Genomic DNA, 17,560 nt, shown 5'->3' on the forward strand with positions numbered 1-17,560 from the left:
TCCACCCCAGGGCTGGCACTGAGCAAAAGAAGTCATTCATTAAAGAGCACCTACTGAGTGATTCCATTTATGTGAAGTTCAAGAACTGGCAATACTCATTTACGGTGATAGAAATCAGATCAGCGGTTGCCCTCAGGGAGCAGAGGGGATGGGCAGCAAGGGGAAGAAGGAAACTTTCTCAGATGATGGAAATGTTTTATGCCTTGATTGAGGTGTGTTATATAGGTGTGTACATTATAAAGACTCGTTCAACCCTATGCTTAAGGTTTGCGTGTTTAACTGTGTGTTTACTGATTTCCTCTTTGAATCCTGAAGAAAAAAAGTTCCTATTTTTAAACAAACACAATAGGTCACAGAGGAGGGTATAAATTTACAGGTAAGGTTTTGCTAAACAATAAAACATGAGGCTTCAAACAGAACTTCACATGTGGGCTGGTTTATTTCAGACCATGTTCCCCAGTCCCCAGGGACATTCTCCCAAATATTGCAAAGCACTGATCTATGTAAAGTGTCTAGCTCAGTGCCTGGCACATCGCAAGTGCTCAAAAAGGGTAATTCTTAACAGAAGTTGAGTTGAATAGATCACTTGAAGGCGCTGTTTTCTGACTTTCTTCAAGAAGGGATTTCATCTCACGATTTTCACACAGCATTCAGCCCCTGAATTCTGCTCAGGATGGGAAGGGCTTTCTCAGCGCAGGCCTGACATCCAAGATCATGCATAGGCACATGTTCAGGGACGTTTTTACATCATTGCAGGAAAGGATGCAGGAGATTCAGAAATCTGTGCCCCTCTTCATCACCCCCCAGAAAAATAGCCATCCAGCCCAGGACCTGCCTGAGCCTAAAGGTTAAGGAGAGTTGGTTGCCCAACTCCTGGAAAGCTAGCCCACGTGCATCTTTGATAAAGGCTCTGTGGAGGAAGGGAATGGACCAGAAGACCCTGGAAACCTGGCCAGCTCCCCAGGCTGAGAGTTACAAGGAACAGGACTAAGGCATGCATCCCCACTCTATCTCAGGGTCCAGATGGCCCAGGCCCCTGTGGCCGTTCTTGTCCTCTGGGGCCCAGAGGGAGGACCTGAGCTGGATGGTTGCCCGTAGCTGAGATTGCCTGCTGGCCCGGCTCTAAAAGGCACTGTTTAGTGGGTTGAGGCTCCTGGCAGGTGGGCAGGGCCCAGGCAGGCACAGGCGGCGCTGGGTCTCCAGTCTGCAGAAGCGGTTCTGGTTGGACACCCGGGTGGTCACGCCTAGCCCGCAGGTGGTCGAGCAGGGGCCCCAGGCTGTGCTCCATTCTGGGCAGGGAACCCCAGGAGGTGGGGCAGCAACAAGGCCAGAAGCCTGGAGTCCTGGGGGGAGGAAAGAAGGGTCAGCACCGCGAGGCCAGGACTCGGCAGCCACATCAACCCACTGGGTTGAGATGCAATCTTGGTCGTGCTGCTTCACCTCTCCGGACCTCAGTTCTTCCTGTGTAAATTTCCTCATCTTTGTAAGGACTGAACAAAGTGATAGAGGAGGTGAGGTGCTTTGCAGAGTGCCTGGTACTTGTAAACACCTCACAAATGTTGGTTATTAGGCTACTCTGATGGCGCTGACCATGACCGTCCCCCAGTGACCGGTGGGTTTCTCATTTTACAAGGAGCTTGCAGCCTGTGCGAGGAGACAGCAATGCAGGTGACTCCAGGGCCGTGCCTGGAATACGAAGGCGGGTTCACCAGGGCCCAGGTTTTCCTCCTCAAGTCTTACTCTTCTCGGCTAATATGTTGGTGCCCTTCCTTCTGGTCCTTCATACAAGTGGCTCTTATCCAAGGGCAATTTTGGCCTCCAGGGGTCACTTGGCAATGTCTGGAAGCATTTTTGGTCATCACTTCGAGGGAGGTTGCTACTGGGCTCTAGAGCATAGAGGCCAGGGATGCGACTAACCATCCTACAGTGCACAGGACGGCCCCTCAGTGAAAAATTACTTGGCCCAAATGTCAGCAGTACCAAGGTGGAGAAACCCTGTTACATGCACACGTGTGCAGCACGTATGATGTGTACATGTGCATATACTCGCAGACACATACATATGCACACACATAATGGAGATAAAATTGCACACATGTGTCCTATTCTGCTTTTTATACATAAGGTGTTCTAGATTTAAATGGATGCGTCATATTCCGTGATGGGGATAAAACAGCTACCACCAATGGAGAGCTGTGTACTAGGCACTGTTCTGCTTTCCTTGTATCAACTCATCCCGTCCTTGCAACCATTCTATGAGGGGGACACTCTTATTTTACGGTTGAAGGACCTGAGACACAGAGAAGTTAAGCAACTTTCTCAGAGCCACACAGGAAGTGGTAGAACTGGGCTTGGAACCCTGCCGACTTCATGCTTAACCCACTGCGCTCTACTGCCTCCCCTGCGGCACCGTCATCTATGGAACCAACGCCCTCCCTCTTTTCAGTTTCCTTTTTTTTAAAAAAATCACATTCACATAATAATAATTTTTAAAAATCTGCAACATATCAACAACAAAGTCTCTAAAACTCAAGAGTTTATGGCAGGAGGTAACTGTCTTTTCTCCACCTCCACCCACCCCTAGGCCCATGTCCCAGAGGCAAACATGCTGCTAAGTTCAGTTTTGAGTTTCTCTTTTGATAAGCCCAAATAATAATATATTAGTATATATTATAGAATACTTAAGTTATGTTATACAAATATATTATTCATGTGTATCAGTATAAGTATAATAATAATATATAATATTAGTATAGTTTGCTATGAAATGTGAGAATGTGGTTCAAGTATTCCAGCCCTCCTTTCCCTTCTCCACTCTGCCACCAATTTTGACTTTATTTATGATTTAAAATGACATACTTACACCACTATTTCTTGTTTTGTCGGTTTTAAAGAGGTATGTGACCCTCCGCTCAGCTTTCCTACTTGTCTCCTCAGCAGCGCCCCCCTTCTGTCAGTTAAACCTTTGCTTTGAGGTGTCCAGGTGTCCCGCCCCTCCCGGTGGTCCCGCCCCTCAGAGGCCCCGCCCCTCCCGGTGGCCCCGCCCCTCCCGGTGGCTCCGCCCCATAGGTCCCGCCCCTCCCGGTGGCCCCGCCCCTCAGAGGTCCCGCCCCTCCCGGTTGTCCCGCCCCTCAGAGATCCCGCTCCTCAGAGGTCCCGCCCCTCCCGGTGGTCCCGCCCCTCCCGGTGGTCCCCCCCTCCCGGTGGTCCCGCCCCACCCCCTGCCCTCGCAGCCCCCGAGCTCACCTTGCACGAGGCGGGACTGGCCCCCCAGCCCCCATGCCTGGTCGCACACCCACTCAGGGCAGCACTTGCCCGGGACCTCAACCCTCCTGGGGTGGGGGCAGTCCCAGCTGGGCAGCCGGACGTCCTCGCTGCACAGCGGCACGCAGGTGAAGCCGCCGTCGTCGCAGCGGCAGCGAATCCTGCAGTGGGGCTGGAAGGTCTCCCCATCCCGGAACCGGCGGCCGTTCACCTCACAGCTCCCGTCATCCTCTCCCCCTGCGGAGGACAGGAGGCCCCCATCGGTGACCCACCCCAACTTTCCCTGGGCGAGGCAGCGCCGGCCACATCCTCCACGTGGCTCTGTCTGCAGAGCGGACCCAGATCCCACGAGAGGGCCGGGGGGCAGTGCCCTTGAAGCACCTGAGCGCAGATCAGGCTCCCGCCTGGCGATGCGCACCCCCTCCCACGGCCAGCCTGTCCTGGCACCTGCAGGAGGTTGGCGTGGCCTGCTGCAGCCCAGCACAGGGTTGCGAGCACACTGGCCTGCTCTGAGCCTCTTTATTAGCTATGCACCTTTATTAGCTATGCACATTTATTAATTAACTATGCACCTTTATTACCTATGCATCTTTATTAATTATCTATGCACCTTTATTAGCTATGCACCTTTATTACCTATGCATCTTGGTCAAGTGATTTCACTTCTTGCTTCGGTTTCTTCTCTTGCAAAATGGGTTATAACGGTACTAACTAGGGTGGGCAAGAGTACGTTTACAGCTGTAATATAAGCAACACAATAATTAATAATAATACAAGAATAAACTATTTCACATACAACTGTAAACCTACTTTTGCCCCACCCTGTGTTTCATGGGGCCGTGGCGAAGATGAAACAAGATGATTGATACATGTAATGAATACAACCTAAAGGAGACAGTCAGTAGATCCCAGCTGCTCTGTTGTAGTTATTAGTATAATTATGATAGGTTACTAATGGGTAACTATGATACACAAACTGAGATTTCATGCAACAAACTTCCATTGTCCATCTGCCTGTTGTCATCACTGTCAGGTCAGGGCTCTACTTGCTGGCTGGGTGACTTCAGGTAAGCTGCTTAACTTCTCTGAGTCACCTTAACAATAGCCATGATGAGAACAGTAATCTCTGCTTTCAGTTACATGAGCTAATTGGTACATAGTATCTAGCTCAGGGCTAGGTATATAGTAGGTGCTCAGGAAACACTCTTCCCATAAAGCCCTCAAGATACAGGTGTTATTACCATTTCCTCTGCCAGACATGAACTCTCTGAAGGCTGGGCCTGAGAGTGTGCCTCCTGGCATCCCTGTGCTAGTTCATAGGGAAACATCCATGTACTTTGAATGAATGACTGGCACAGGGCCCAGCACAGGAGAGACATTGATAACATATGGTTCTGACTCCTTATAATTCCAGAAGTATATATTGTGCCCTTCTGTGTGCCATCCACTGTGCCCCTAGACAAGTCTAGGACACAGTGCTTGCCTGGAGAGACTCAGGGGCCAGTGGGGAGACAGATGTGAAAGTCATCATCTCCAAAATAAAATCAATTTCCCTGGAGAGGTGAGTGTGAGCCGCTCAGGGAGGACAAAGAAAGGAGCACTCAGGAGAGTTTCCTGGAGATGTGGGTAGCAGTTCAGCTGGGTCTGGGAAAAAGGACTTGTTGGCAAGCAGGTTTTCCCAGGTCTTCGGAGAAAAACCTCAGCTAGGCCCATACACACGCAGGAATTTTGGAACCATGTAGACTTGAGTTCAAACCCCAGTTCCCGACTTGCAAGCCGAGGGACCTGGAGAAAGTTACTTCACCTCTCTGAGCCATGGTGCCCTGCTCACAGGGTCGCTGGAGGATTAAATGAGCTAGCGACCTTACAGCATTTTGCCCCAAGCCTGGAACATAGCAGATGCTCAATAAATGGGAATGGGTTCTTCCTTGGGGGGAGAAGGACCACTGTCAGCTCTCTCTCCTTGCTCCTTCCAGGCCACAGCCCTTTGGCTTCAGTTCCAACCTTTTAGTCTAGACCATGTGGCTACTGGCTTCCTAAAAACTGCAGGGGCAGTTGTACCTTAATCCCTCTCCCCTGCCTGGCCAAGCCTGGGGCTCCCAGCCCTGGTGCCACAGCCCTGGGCCTCTTGATTGCTGAGATAAGCTGGTAAACAGAGGGACTGCTTAGGAAAGTCAGCTGGAGGGGCGGTAATTTTAGCAAGGTTTCTGGCACCTCTCCTGGGTCTTGCAGCTCTGAGCTGGCTGTGGTGGGGGAGGAGAAATGACACCTGGGCGGCCACTTCCCAGCCCTGGTGCACTCAGGCATGGTCCCAAACAGCATGCGGTACCCCCACACTTATTCGCTCTTGGGTCCCCCCACCATTCATCCATGCACACATACAGCTGCCCAAACCCCGCTCCTCCCTCCAGACCCTCTCCAGTGCCCACTTGTCCAGCAGACTTCCCCCAAATAACTTCAGAGAACAGTTTTATCTCTTGGTGACTTCGGCATCTTCCCCTCTGAGCATCCTTCGCAGAAGGAACAACGCAGATTCTTTGTTTTGTTTTGCCTTCATCTACTTGCATGCTGTGTGACCTTAGGCAGGTGATTTATCCTCTCTGAGCCCCAGGTCCTTCATCTGTCAAGTAGGGATAATAATAGGACCTATCTCATTACTAAGACTAAAATTATGTGTTTAAAGAGCTTTCTCACAGTACATGCTCAATAAATGAATGGTGCCTGTTATTACTAGCCTCACTAGAACTATTATTCATTCATTCATTCATTCATGCAGAAATTATTTATTGAGTGCCTATTATGCACCAGGCACTGTTCTAGGCACTTGTGATACAGCAATGACTAAAATAGGCAAAATCCTACCCTCATTGGAGAGTTTACTCTAGTGGAAATAAAACAATAAACAAGTATGTAGAGTTTATGATGCCAGAATAGTTGTGGAAAAATAAAGGAGGGCAGGGTTAAGGAGTGGGGCAGGGTTGTAATTTTTAAATGTGTTGATCAGGGAAGGCCTCCCCGAGAAGGTGATATTTGAACAAAGATGTGAGGAAGGCAAAGAATACAGTAAGTGCAAAGGCCCTGAGGTGGGAATTCACCTGGGGTATTTAAGGAGCAGCAGAAAGACCAGCATGGCTGGAGCAGAGAACAGGAGGGAGAGAGGGAGTTAGGTAAGACAGCAAAAAGGATTAGGACCTTGTGGGACCTTGAAGGTCACTAAGAGGAGTTTGCTTTTCATTCCAAGGAAATGAGAAGCTGTTGGAGGCTTTCAGGCAGAGGGGGAATGTGATCTGACTTATGTATTACAAGAGGCCCTTGTGCTACTAAGTTGAGAATAGACTAGGGACAGAAGTAGGAGACTTATGGGGCTACTGCCACATCCAGGCAAGTGATGATGGGGCTCAGACCAGGGTGGTAGCAGTGGAGGGACTGAGAAGTGTCATGTTCTGGAAATTTTGTGAAGAATTTTCTGGTGGATATTGTGGGGGATATAAAAAAATAAAGAGACATCAAGGAGGACTCCAAGGTTTTGAACCTGAGCCAGGGGAAGGATGGAGCTGCCCTGTGCTGAGCTGTAGAAGCTGCATATGTCGGTGTGGGAAATGACGGGCTTTGTGTCCCCCCAGAGCCAGGACCTAGTTCAGCCCCTGTGGGGCCTTAGCTGGCTCTGGCTTACCTGTGGGGTTCACCAGCTCCCACCTTCCAAATTCAGTTCAAATTAAACACTCATGAGCACCCACCATGTTGCTGGACAGGGGCTGGGAGTTGCAGGAAGGAGAAAATAAATCCTTGATCTCCAGGTGTTTGAGTCTGAATCAAGATGGAATAATAATAATTTTAAAAGCCCCTTAATAAAGTTATGGGCAATAGCAGCCACTAGGTATCAAGCATTTGTTGAGTGTCAGGCAGTAGAGAGATGGAAACTAAGGTTGTAGAGCCAGCTTCCTGAGTTCAAATCCCAGCTCAGCTACTTATGAGCTGTGTGACTTTGGGCAAGTAGCTTAACCTCTCTGTGCCTCCTTTTTCCATTTCTAAAATAAGGATAGCATCAGTACCTACCTCATATGGTTGCTGCGAGTTTCAATGAGGTGATATTTGTGAAACCCTTAGCGGCTGGCACCTGCTAAGTGCTATGCAATAACTACACTCCTAGCAGTGTTTTACATGTGCCAGCGTTAATCTAAGCAGCAGCCTCATAAGCTATGTGTTACTTGTGTCATTTCTTTCTTTAGGCACATTTTTATTAGCAATCATCTATGAGTTTAGCTAACAAACCACCCCTTTCTTAGCAGTATAATCCTCTGATCAAATCAAGTATTTAACAAGGATTTGCTAAGGATAACTTTCTGTCTCTACGTTTCATTGTTTTGCTTGTTAACAGGGTTTTTCCTATAGGTGGACTCACTCTCAGTGATTCATGGGCGCCTCTCTCCCTTGTTCTTATTTTTATAAAAATGTGACAAGCACATAGATGAAAGAGGTCAATTGCTCTACAAGGTTTGTTAGAGAGAGGGAAAGAGAAAGAGAAGGAAAGAGGGAGGGAAGGAAAAGGAGGGAAGAAGGAAGGAACAGCTCCATGCTTCTTTCTATTCCTCTAAAGCAGTGATTCTCAACTGGAGATGATTTTCTCCCCAGGGGACATTCAGCAATGTCTGAAGACAGACTGTCATAACTTGGGGGTGAGGGTGCCACTGGCATCTAGTGGGTAGAGACTAGGGACACTGCTAAATGTCATACCAAGCAGAGGGCAACCCCCACAACAAGAGTTATCTGGTCCCAGATGTCCCTAGAGTGGAGCTGAGAACTCCATCTAAAGCATCGGGGGGCCCAAGGCCTAGAAAAGTGGTGGAAGATGGAAGATGCTCAGGGCCACTAGTAAATGCAAACTCAGAATTCAAACTATGGGCTCCCAATCCAGAAGGAAGACAGACAGAATGGTGCTTCAGAGCCTGTTGGACAAGGTCCCACGCTGTGTGATATTAAGCATGTCAGTTAATATCTATGGACCTCAGTTTCCTCTTCTATAAAATGGGTCTAAAAGTACATACCTCATTGGATTATGTGACTTATGTAGTAAGTGCTTAACATAGTGCCTGATATATATTATGCCCTAAATAAGGGGCTGCACTTTTATTTTCCCAAAAGAATTGTGAGGGTCCTGAGACGGGGGTGATGACTTCTGGTTAGAAGAATCTTGGAGGACTTCTCGTAGGAGGAGGTATTTGAGTTTGGCTTTGCAAGTTTGCTACGATTTGGACAGGTAGGAATGGGGAAGGCTGTTCAGGTGTTGGCATGGTCATAGTAAATACAAGAGGGGAGAAGCAGGGAGTAGGTCTAGGGAATCTTGTATAACCAGGTTTGACTGAAATGGATGATGTACCTGAAGTGAGGGTAGAAGATAGAGAGAGAAGGGCTTCCCTTTGACTGAGGACACCATGGCCTTGACTGCCCCCCCCCTCTAACCACACCCTCCATCAGTCCCGCAAACCTGCTTACAGAGGCACACAGCCCCCTGGCCTCCAGGGCCCACTCCGAGCTGGCAGACCAGGCCCTGGCTGGAGTCACAGACGTGGAGATGGTCGCAAGGCTCCCCAAGCCGCCGTGCACACACCCGGCAGCAGTTGCAGCCGTCCAGCACCAGGGGCACCCCCAGTGGGCATTGAGGTGGAGGCCAGGGGCAGGTACACGGTGTTGGGCACAGCTGGGCACACACCTGCAGAGACAGTAACCTCACTCAGCCATGGTCGTTCAAGGTGGACAGTGACACCCTCATAAATGGCTACCTCTCTGCCAGGCTGGGCAGTGTGGGATCCACACCATGGCCCTGGAATCACACAGACCTGGCCTTGAACCCTGGCAGTCCCGTGGTACTCATTGTGGTCATGAGCACGGATTCTGGACTGGAGTTCTAGTCCCAACTCTGCTACTTATTAGCTGAGTGACCTTGGGCAAGTTACTTAAGCTCTCTGAGCCTCAATATCCTCATTTGTAAAAAGGGGGCAATAGTAGTATCTAACTCAGAGGATTGCTTTGGGGAGTACATGGAATGGTGCATGTTAAACCCTTAGCACAGGCCTGGTGTGCAGCAGATGCTCTATGCATGTAGCTGTGATGATCACCATTGTGAATTACAAAAAAGGGCTGAGGCCCTGCCCTCTAGGCGCTTCCAGAAAGGCAGAAGCAGCAGAATGAAGGATTGAAACCACAGAGTCCTATACATTTTCCAGCAGGTGGACTCTAGATACTTATATGAATAAATTCAACAGTATCATGGCGGTTTTTTATCTTTAGAACAATTCAGAATATGTTCCTGGACAAGCATCAAATCAGCCAGGAAACTTGGTAAAATACTGACTCCTAGGCCTCCCCTGGGACTTACCAAATCAGAGCTTCCAGAGGCAGGGCCCTGGAACCTGAATTTTAACAGGCTGTTCAGGGGCTTCTGATGCATAGCCAGGCCTTTGGCAACCTCTGCTCCAGCCTAACCCCCTCCCCCTGCCACGTGCAGATGGGGCACCTGAGAGTCAGAGAAGGAAAGGGACTTGTCAAAAGTCAGTCTGTTAGCCGCAGAGCTGGGCACCTGCTTCTGACTGAGGACCTAGGGTCCCAAGGTGGAATGTTGACTTTTCCTATAAGAGGGGAAAGTCTGAGCCAGGGACCCATGCCCTGGGGGCAGGGTCAAGGTATCAACTCTAATGTCCTGATTGCCCTCCCCCACTCAGGACAGAGGAACATCCAAACCAGAAACCAGATGTCATGGGCTCCCTGTATGTCCAGTTGAAGGTGGGGACCAAGAGGTAGGCATAATTCAAGATATTCCCAGTGGCCCCGTCCATGGAGGACCAATCTTTAGTAGGATCCTTGGGGGACAGGAGGTTCTGTCTAGTGGATAGAAGACTTGCATTTTAGGAAGATGAAATCAATACCCTCATATCCTCTGGCCCCAAAGCAGGCAATGACCCATCTGCCCTGGTTCCCACCTCATCTCATCCCTAGGACCCCCAAGTCTGCAAACATGCTTTCAGTGGCTTGCAGTTCCCACCCTGGCCACGAGGGGGTGCCCCCCAAAAGGTTGACAAGCTTCTGGTGGGGCCTCAAAGCAGGAGGTGCTCATAGGGCTCCCACCTAAAATGGTACTACCATGGATGCAGGTGTGCAGCTGTGTGCCTGGGGCCTCTTGAGGAAAGTGGGGAACTCTGCCCAGAACTGGCTCTTGGGTCCCTCCCACCTGGAAGCAGTGGGGCCAGGACATAGGCCTTCTCCTTTGCACCTGGCTTCCCATTTGGGGCTCTTTCTACCAGGCAAGCTTGGCAGGGGCTGGACGATAGGTCCTGATACTCAGGAGAGGCTACTAATAATATCGATGATTATGGCTAATATGTACCATGGGGGTACCATGTGCTGAGCTCTTTAATGTGTTGTCCAATTTAACCCTCTAATGTGAGGTGCTTTCATTATACCCATTTTAAAGATGAAGAAGCTGAAGCCCAAGGCAATGTAGTGGCATCTCTAGTAAGAGGTAAAGCCAGGATTGGAATCCCGGGAATCCAAGGCCTAGGCTCTTAATTGCCATGCTCCCCTCTTATTCTCTGGGGGCTCTAATGCCAGCTTAGCCTCTGCCTCAGTTTACCCATTTGTTCAAGAAAAACAATGACAAGTTGGGGAGGATGTTTTAGCATAGCCAAGGAGAGAGATGTCCTCTCTGGTCTCCCTCTATCTTCACACCCATCCTAACCACCCGCCCCTTTGTTCAAGTTGCCCTAACACCCTCTGTTTCCCCAGACCCTTGCTGTGGTCACCAGGGGGCAAAGCTCTGGGGTAGGAGCCTTGCACATAGAATCTTCTGGGCAAGAGTTGAAATCTAAGTTCTACACTGGCTTGCTGTGTGACTGGCTTTGAACACTTCACTTAACTGTTCCCTCGTCAGGAAATTGGGCAGAGACCACCTATCTTGGAGCAGTGACAGGGATTAAGTGAGGTCACGGCCAGCTCTCAGTCAGTGTGACTCTGCTTGTTTCCAGGTCTCTGCCCCTGACCTCTGTCCGTAGCCCTGAGCCCAGGAGCCAGCCTGCCTGAGGGACATGGCATTCTCTGAGGATTATGGTGGCTTTCCATGTTCATGATGACAAAGTCCCTGAGAGGATGCTGCCTGGCTCCCCAGGACCCAGGAAGAATGAAGGGGTGCACAGCCAATCAAGGACGGCTTCATTTTGGTCTTTCATTTAATGCTGGGCCCCAAACCCCAAGTCCCCTGCTCCAACTACCCCAGCCACCCACCCTGGCATGGTGTGGAACAAACAGCAGGATTGGGGTGCCAGCAGGGCTCTCAGCCTTCCCCACACCACTGCTTAGGTTTGGGAGGAAAAAACTCCTGCCCAAGCTCCTCAAAGAAGCATGAAAACACAGTAAGATCATGGCTTGGGGCAGGCACTCCCCATGGGACTGGGGAACTCAGCATTTGCTGAGAGGATGACAGGGCCCAACAACTGTGGCCATGGTTCAGGCTGGAGGTGGAGAGGTACAAACTGAAGTCCCCAGCCCAGCCCCACACACCCAGGCCTCTCCTGGGCTCCGCCTCCCCTATTGCTCTGTTTCTTTACTACGTGGGCAACTTGCTTACCCTCTCTGAGCCTTGCGTGACTAAAAACGGGCTAATAATTTCTGATAGGATTGTTGGGCATGTTAGACAAGGTAGACATTCTACAAGTCCTTTGGAAAATGTCCCATAAGAGAAAGTCATTATTCCACGGAGGTGTCTTCCTGTCCCCTCTAGCCAGGGTTACCAGGTAACTCACTGCCTGAAGGCTCAACAGCATTAATGCCCTTGCAGTATGAACTTCCCAATGAGTTAGACACCAACATCCATTCAAATCCTGGCTCATTGTTAGGTAAAGCAGGTCATGCCTTGAGTCTCATTTGTAAGGAGGACACCCACTTCTGCTTTATAGAGGGTTGTGGGAATTGGTAAGAATCAGAAAAGGCCTCTTTCAAACTTTGCCATGTGCCAGGACCTATGCTAAGCACTCTAGATGAATTATCAAAAAGGATCTTCACCAAGACCTCATGGACATTGTGCCCATTCAACAGAGGCAGCAGCTGAGGCTCAGAGAGCATGGACTTGCCTGAGGTCACACAGCTGAGCTGGCCAGAGGCAGCTGTCTGGGCACCAAGGAGGAAACCTGGCTGTGCCCCACAGGGACCCTTTCAGGGGTGCTTGGCAGTGAGTTCATACCTCCCCCAGCAAGGTGGAAGTCAGCAGTATCTTTCAGGGCCCCAGGCCCCCCTTACCTTTGAGAGGAGGCAGAGGAAGGAGAAGGCCAGGAGGTGGGTCTGTGGTGTGCCTCTCATGTCACTGTGTCCCCCACGGAGCCAGCTTTGAGCCTGGGAGGCAGGACCTGTAAGTCTTTATGTTCCGGAGGCTATGAGGTCACTCCCAGGCACACCCACCCACCCCCCACACACATAAACACACACCGCACATTGACATGCACACTGGTCTTTGCATTCCTTGCTCCTCTCCCCATCCTCAGCCTCCCACTGATGAGCCCATTTACCTGAAGGTGAGACCGTGGAGGCCACCAACGGGGTGCCTGCCACTGTGTGTGTGTGTGTGTGTGTGTGTGCGGGTGCGCGCGCAAGCACACACATGTGTGAAAGCCAGAGCCAATGTCAGCACCGAGAGCCTGTGACAGGCTGGCAGGGGCCTCTGTAGCTCCTCCCAGCTCACGAAGGCCTTCCCAAGCCTTGGCTATAGCTGCTGCAGCCCTGCCCAGACCCCCTGCCCAACCCCGGGGGGCTGTGGATCCAGGAAGTGCTGGGCAAACACCCCCTTAGCAGAACTGACCCAAGTCCTCCTAAGCCCTGTGGCCCGGTCTCTGGGCAGCTTCGGAGGGCCTGCGGTTTCTGGCAGGAGGATTGGCAGCCACCCAGAGGCGGGTGTGACCCATAGCAAAACTTCCCTGGCGGCCTGTTTGCTTTTGGCAACAAGGGGCCTCCCCAGGGCCTGCTTTCTGGGCTCTGGCAGGCGGCCGCAGTGGATGAGCCCACACAGGCTGGACCTATTGCGTTTGCGTGCCGGCGCTTGCTGGGCACTACCAGATGATCTAGAAGAACCAAATCTATTTCATGTAGTTCAGCCACCTCTATGGGCCCCTCTGCAGGGACTGGATACACAGTGCAGACTTTGGGTCAAAGCCCAGGGCAGGAGATGACAGTGAGAAAACAGGTGAAATTTCTGCACACCTAGGATGAGTCGTTGTTGGGACTGAGGGTAAAGGACAGCTTCCTGAAGGAGGTACTTTTTCAGAGCACCAAGGAAACATGAGATCAGAGAGGGCAGAATGTTCCAGGCAGAGGAAATAGCATGTACATACACCTAGAGCATGATACCATTGGATATTCTAGGAGCCTAAGGTGCCTGGGCTGTCTGGGGCTGACTGTGAGGAGGGGAGTGGTATTGTAAGTGGACAGTAAGAGATCCAAATTTAAGCCACCAGTATTTTGGGGATATCTACAACATTCCAGCCACTGGGGGGTCAGGGATATAAACACAAGGTTTGACTGTAGACTTTGGCAAAGATAATAGAGGTGATGTCAAGGAGTGGCTGGGGAAGCCTCTAGTCCTCATAATCTCCACCAGTACCCCAGACCTCAGGGGAGGGAGCTGGACAGCAGAGGGTTCCAGAGTGGACAGCTAGTGAGGAGGAAGAGTGACTTGATACAGGTGTCAGGCAGGGATCGTTCAACAGGTGGGAGATACCCTTCTGTTTGCAGTCTTAGGGGGAGAAGGTGTTGGGATGGAGGATGTCAACAGATGGTCGTTGGTGCCAATTCAATGCCAACAGGAATCCCCAATTTGAGGCGCAGTGAAGATGGAAACTCTATTCAGTGTAAAACAGCTCAATTGCGCTACAGTTAGACAGCTCAGCCCTGCCTGATGGTCTGCTCCGCTCTGGCGAGCAGCTTCAATGCTTCAGCTCAGCCAGGGAGAGGCGATCTTCAGTCTTTGGTAGAAAGAGAAAATGTGCTTGGACCCAGAGGGTTATATGGACAGGAGTCCTTGCCCCTGAGCCATCAGCACTCCAAATCCTCACAGTTTGATTGGTCCAAAAGGCACTGTCTTGATTGGTCAGAACAGAGCTGCTCTGGTTGGATGCAGAAAGCCTCAGGAACTCCCTAATAAGGGACTTTAGCCCCCAAACAGTGGAGAGTCAGGCAGGAGCCCTTCTTAGGAGATGCCTTTTTTTTTTTCTGAGTTCACAAGGATAAAGATGAAAATGCAGGATTTGATATTTATGGCTGGAGGAAGTGGCTAAGAGTAGACTTGGAGGGAAGGAGAGATATAATGACTGATTGATAGACTAATGATTGATTGATAAATTCTTATATTTTAGTCAGAGGCATGCCTAGGGTATTTTATACCCAGAGTGGGTCATTTTTTAACACCCCACCTTCTTTATACAACAAAACTATTTTCAGTAATAATCATGAGATGAAACAAACATATTTCACGTGTGAACTAAAATCTGCGCTTACCAGTCATTGTCCTCCACAGTTCACATTTTTTCACTGTTTTAAATTTTGAACAGCGATCAGAACAGCAAGTAGTCACGTAGAATCACAGGACTGAGCAACCCGTATCTTCCCCTTTGCCATCACTCTGCAGTCATTGTTTCTTTGGATCTGCTTTTGAGATGCTGAAATATGTAACACCATGGGGATGGAGACAGGAACTCTCCTCCAAGCAAGAGCAACGAGTTCCAAACTCTCAGGAACTTTCTCGATGAATGCGTGTTCCTGAGTTCATGTGCTCTGGGGGCAACTGTATTCCTAGGAATTCTCCAAATTATGTCCATGTAGAATATGGTTATTGAAGGACAAGAAATTAAAATGTGCTCATTCCAAGCTTACATATATATTAATATTCAACAGTTACCATATCAATTGTTTAGAACTTAGACCCAAAAAAAGGTATTTTGGGGACAGAAGTCTTCATGGTTGACATTATTATATTTGCCAGTGCTTGGTGATAACAGAAAGCAGACTGGCTTCACCTCGATTTTATTTTATCTCTAAATTTTCTGTAGACAATGTGCCCCTCTTATTGCCTGCACTCAGGGAATTCCACTCCCATATCTTGTCCTTGTAGGGCCACTGGTTATGATAATAATGAAAATGATTATGTATTGAGCACCCAGTGGGAGTAGTTCAGAGAGGTTAAGTAACTCACCTAAGGTCACACAGTTAGAAAACAGCCAGATTTTCAGTGCAGGTCCCTCTGACTCCAAACTTTGATTGTGATTGTCATTTATTTTGCTACTGCTTATAAAGCTCTCTGTGGCATCTATTTCTTAAATTGAGGGTATATATTTATATATGGGGGGGGGCTTAAAGTGCATTAGTACTAAGTGTACAGCTCAACAGTTCTTCACATATGTGCACACCCATTTAACCACCACCCAGATCTACATACATTTCCAGAAGGTTCCCTTCTAAAACTGTACTTCTGCCTCCCAGGTACTCACTCTTCTGACTTCTATCACTATTGAATAGCTTTTCCTGGGAGGAACAGTTCTGAAACATTTCTTTCTCTGAGGCAAGAGGGAAGATGGGAGAGAAAGGAGGTCTGAGGAGGAAAGAGGCATGTTTCTGATCAGTAGCAGGAAATGCTCCACTCGGCTGACAGTGAGGAAGCCAGGAGGGCCAGCTGCCCAGGGAGGTGACAGGAGATGAGCTGAAGTGCTGCTGCCCACCTGGAGGGGCCTCTCTGAGTCAGTGTGTAGATTTTTCCTTGGAATTTGTTCTCTCTAATAACTGAGGATGGGCGCCCGTGGACAGTGGGAAGCCCTAAGGCCCTGCCAGTTCAAGAAGCACGCAGCTGGCACCCAGGACACCTGGTGATGACTGTGTCAGTTAGAAGTGTCCAGGGACTGTGGCCGGAACTGCCACTTTGCTGACTGCTTATGTGTGATTCAGGCCTCCAAACTGCCAAGTTTGGCACCAGAGGGATGTGACAGTCCCGAGAATCCATAAATCCTTTGGCTGCTGCTACAGACCCCAGAATGAGCATGGCTGCCCTTTGCGTTGCTGGAAAAAACCTCAGCCTCCTAAGTCATAAGGTCCCAGCTTCAAATCCGGGCTCCCCCACAGACTTACAGCGCGGGAACTGAGGAGGGATAACAGGGGCACCTGGGGAGCAAAATGTCAGGCTCTCTCACCTCAGATGCTGACCTTGCACTTGCATGGCCCTGAGAGTTACTGTTTTCTTAAGAGTAAGGTGCACAGGGCACAAAATGAGTTCATGGTAGGAACTCAATGAATATTGGTTGAATGACTAAATGACAATTTCCTAGTCCAGTGTATTCATTGGGGTACATTAGGCTGTGCTGAGGTCACAAGTAAACCCCCAAATCTCAGTGGGTTTAACCCAACAAAGGTTTCTTTTTGCTCGTTAATGGTCCAGTGTTGGGCACAAGACGGTCTTCTCTGGCTTGGAGCCACACCCCTGGCTCTTCCCTCCTCAGATGTCTGCTCTAAGGCATGGCATTACCTGGTTGCTTGTTTCAATTGAATCAGAATTTGCATTTTAATAAGATCCCCAAGTGATTTGTATGCACAGTACAGTTTATGTATCACTGGTCTAGACCAGAGGTCTTCAAGGTCACCTTGGAGAAGGGGATGGAGAAGACACACTGGCCTTTCACTGCCTCAGACTGGAAATGATGCTTATCACTTAGGCTCATGTTTTATTGGCCAGAACTAGTCACTTGTCCCCAACTTAACTGCAAGGGGGGCTGGGAAATGTGATCTTTCTGTGGGTACCCAGAAGAGGAAGCAGAAGGAGGGACATGTGACATATTCTTTGCTGTAAGTATCTTGGGATCTGGGCCACATATTTTGGCTTCTCTGGCCCTCAGTTTCTCTGTCTTGTTTTGATTTGAGGTGGCCTACATGTTCTATGAGACCTGGGCTAGGCTGAACACTTTAAGATCTGAGAAATGCATCTGAAAAGTGAAACTCGTGAAACATCTAAAGGCCATGAGAAAATGGATGAAGTCAGTTTCAGCCACGCAGCTTGTGCTATTCCTTGCACATCCCCATCAGGCCAGGCCCTGTGCTGGATGCTGGAGAGGTCGGGGAAGAAGACACCGATGCTGGAGAGCTCACAGTGATGACATTAGGTGATGGGGTCAGAGAAGCCCAAAACAGACCCCGACCCAAGCATGGCCAGGAGTGAGCAGGGTCAGTGCTCCCATGGCCGGATGCACCCTTGAGAAGGGACACCTGCACCGGGGGGGAT

At 49.7% G+C, this 17,560-nt stretch overlaps 1 protein-coding gene across 2 annotated transcripts; it reads right to left on the reverse strand.

Annotated features, from left to right (window-relative positions):
• Positions 1-416: 416 nt before the first annotated feature.
• Positions 417-13,138, reverse strand: CCN5 (cellular communication network factor 5). 2 transcript variants are annotated; one of them, XM_081149477.1, is made up of 5 exons: positions 12,816-12,897; positions 12,550-12,664; positions 8,758-8,974; positions 3,247-3,501; positions 417-1,343 (listed from the first exon to the last, which is right to left on the reverse strand). In XM_081149477.1, exons 2-5 carry the CDS (start codon positions 12,607-12,609, stop codon positions 1,123-1,125), a joined length of 753 nt encoding a protein of 250 aa, XP_081005603.1. In that variant the 5' UTR covers positions 12,610-12,664; positions 12,816-12,897; the 3' UTR covers positions 417-1,122. The 2 variants fall into 2 exon arrangements, with proteins under 2 accessions (XP_081005603.1, XP_081005602.1); XM_081149476.1 differs by having other exon boundaries at positions 423-1,343; positions 12,550-12,642; positions 12,816-13,138.
• Positions 13,139-17,560: the final 4,422 nt, after the last annotated feature.

The sequence above is a fragment of the Miniopterus schreibersii genome, assembly GCF_964146895.1.
Source record: "Miniopterus schreibersii genome assembly, chromosome: 10".
NCBI lineage: Eukaryota > Metazoa > Chordata > Mammalia > Chiroptera > Miniopteridae > Miniopterus > Miniopterus schreibersii.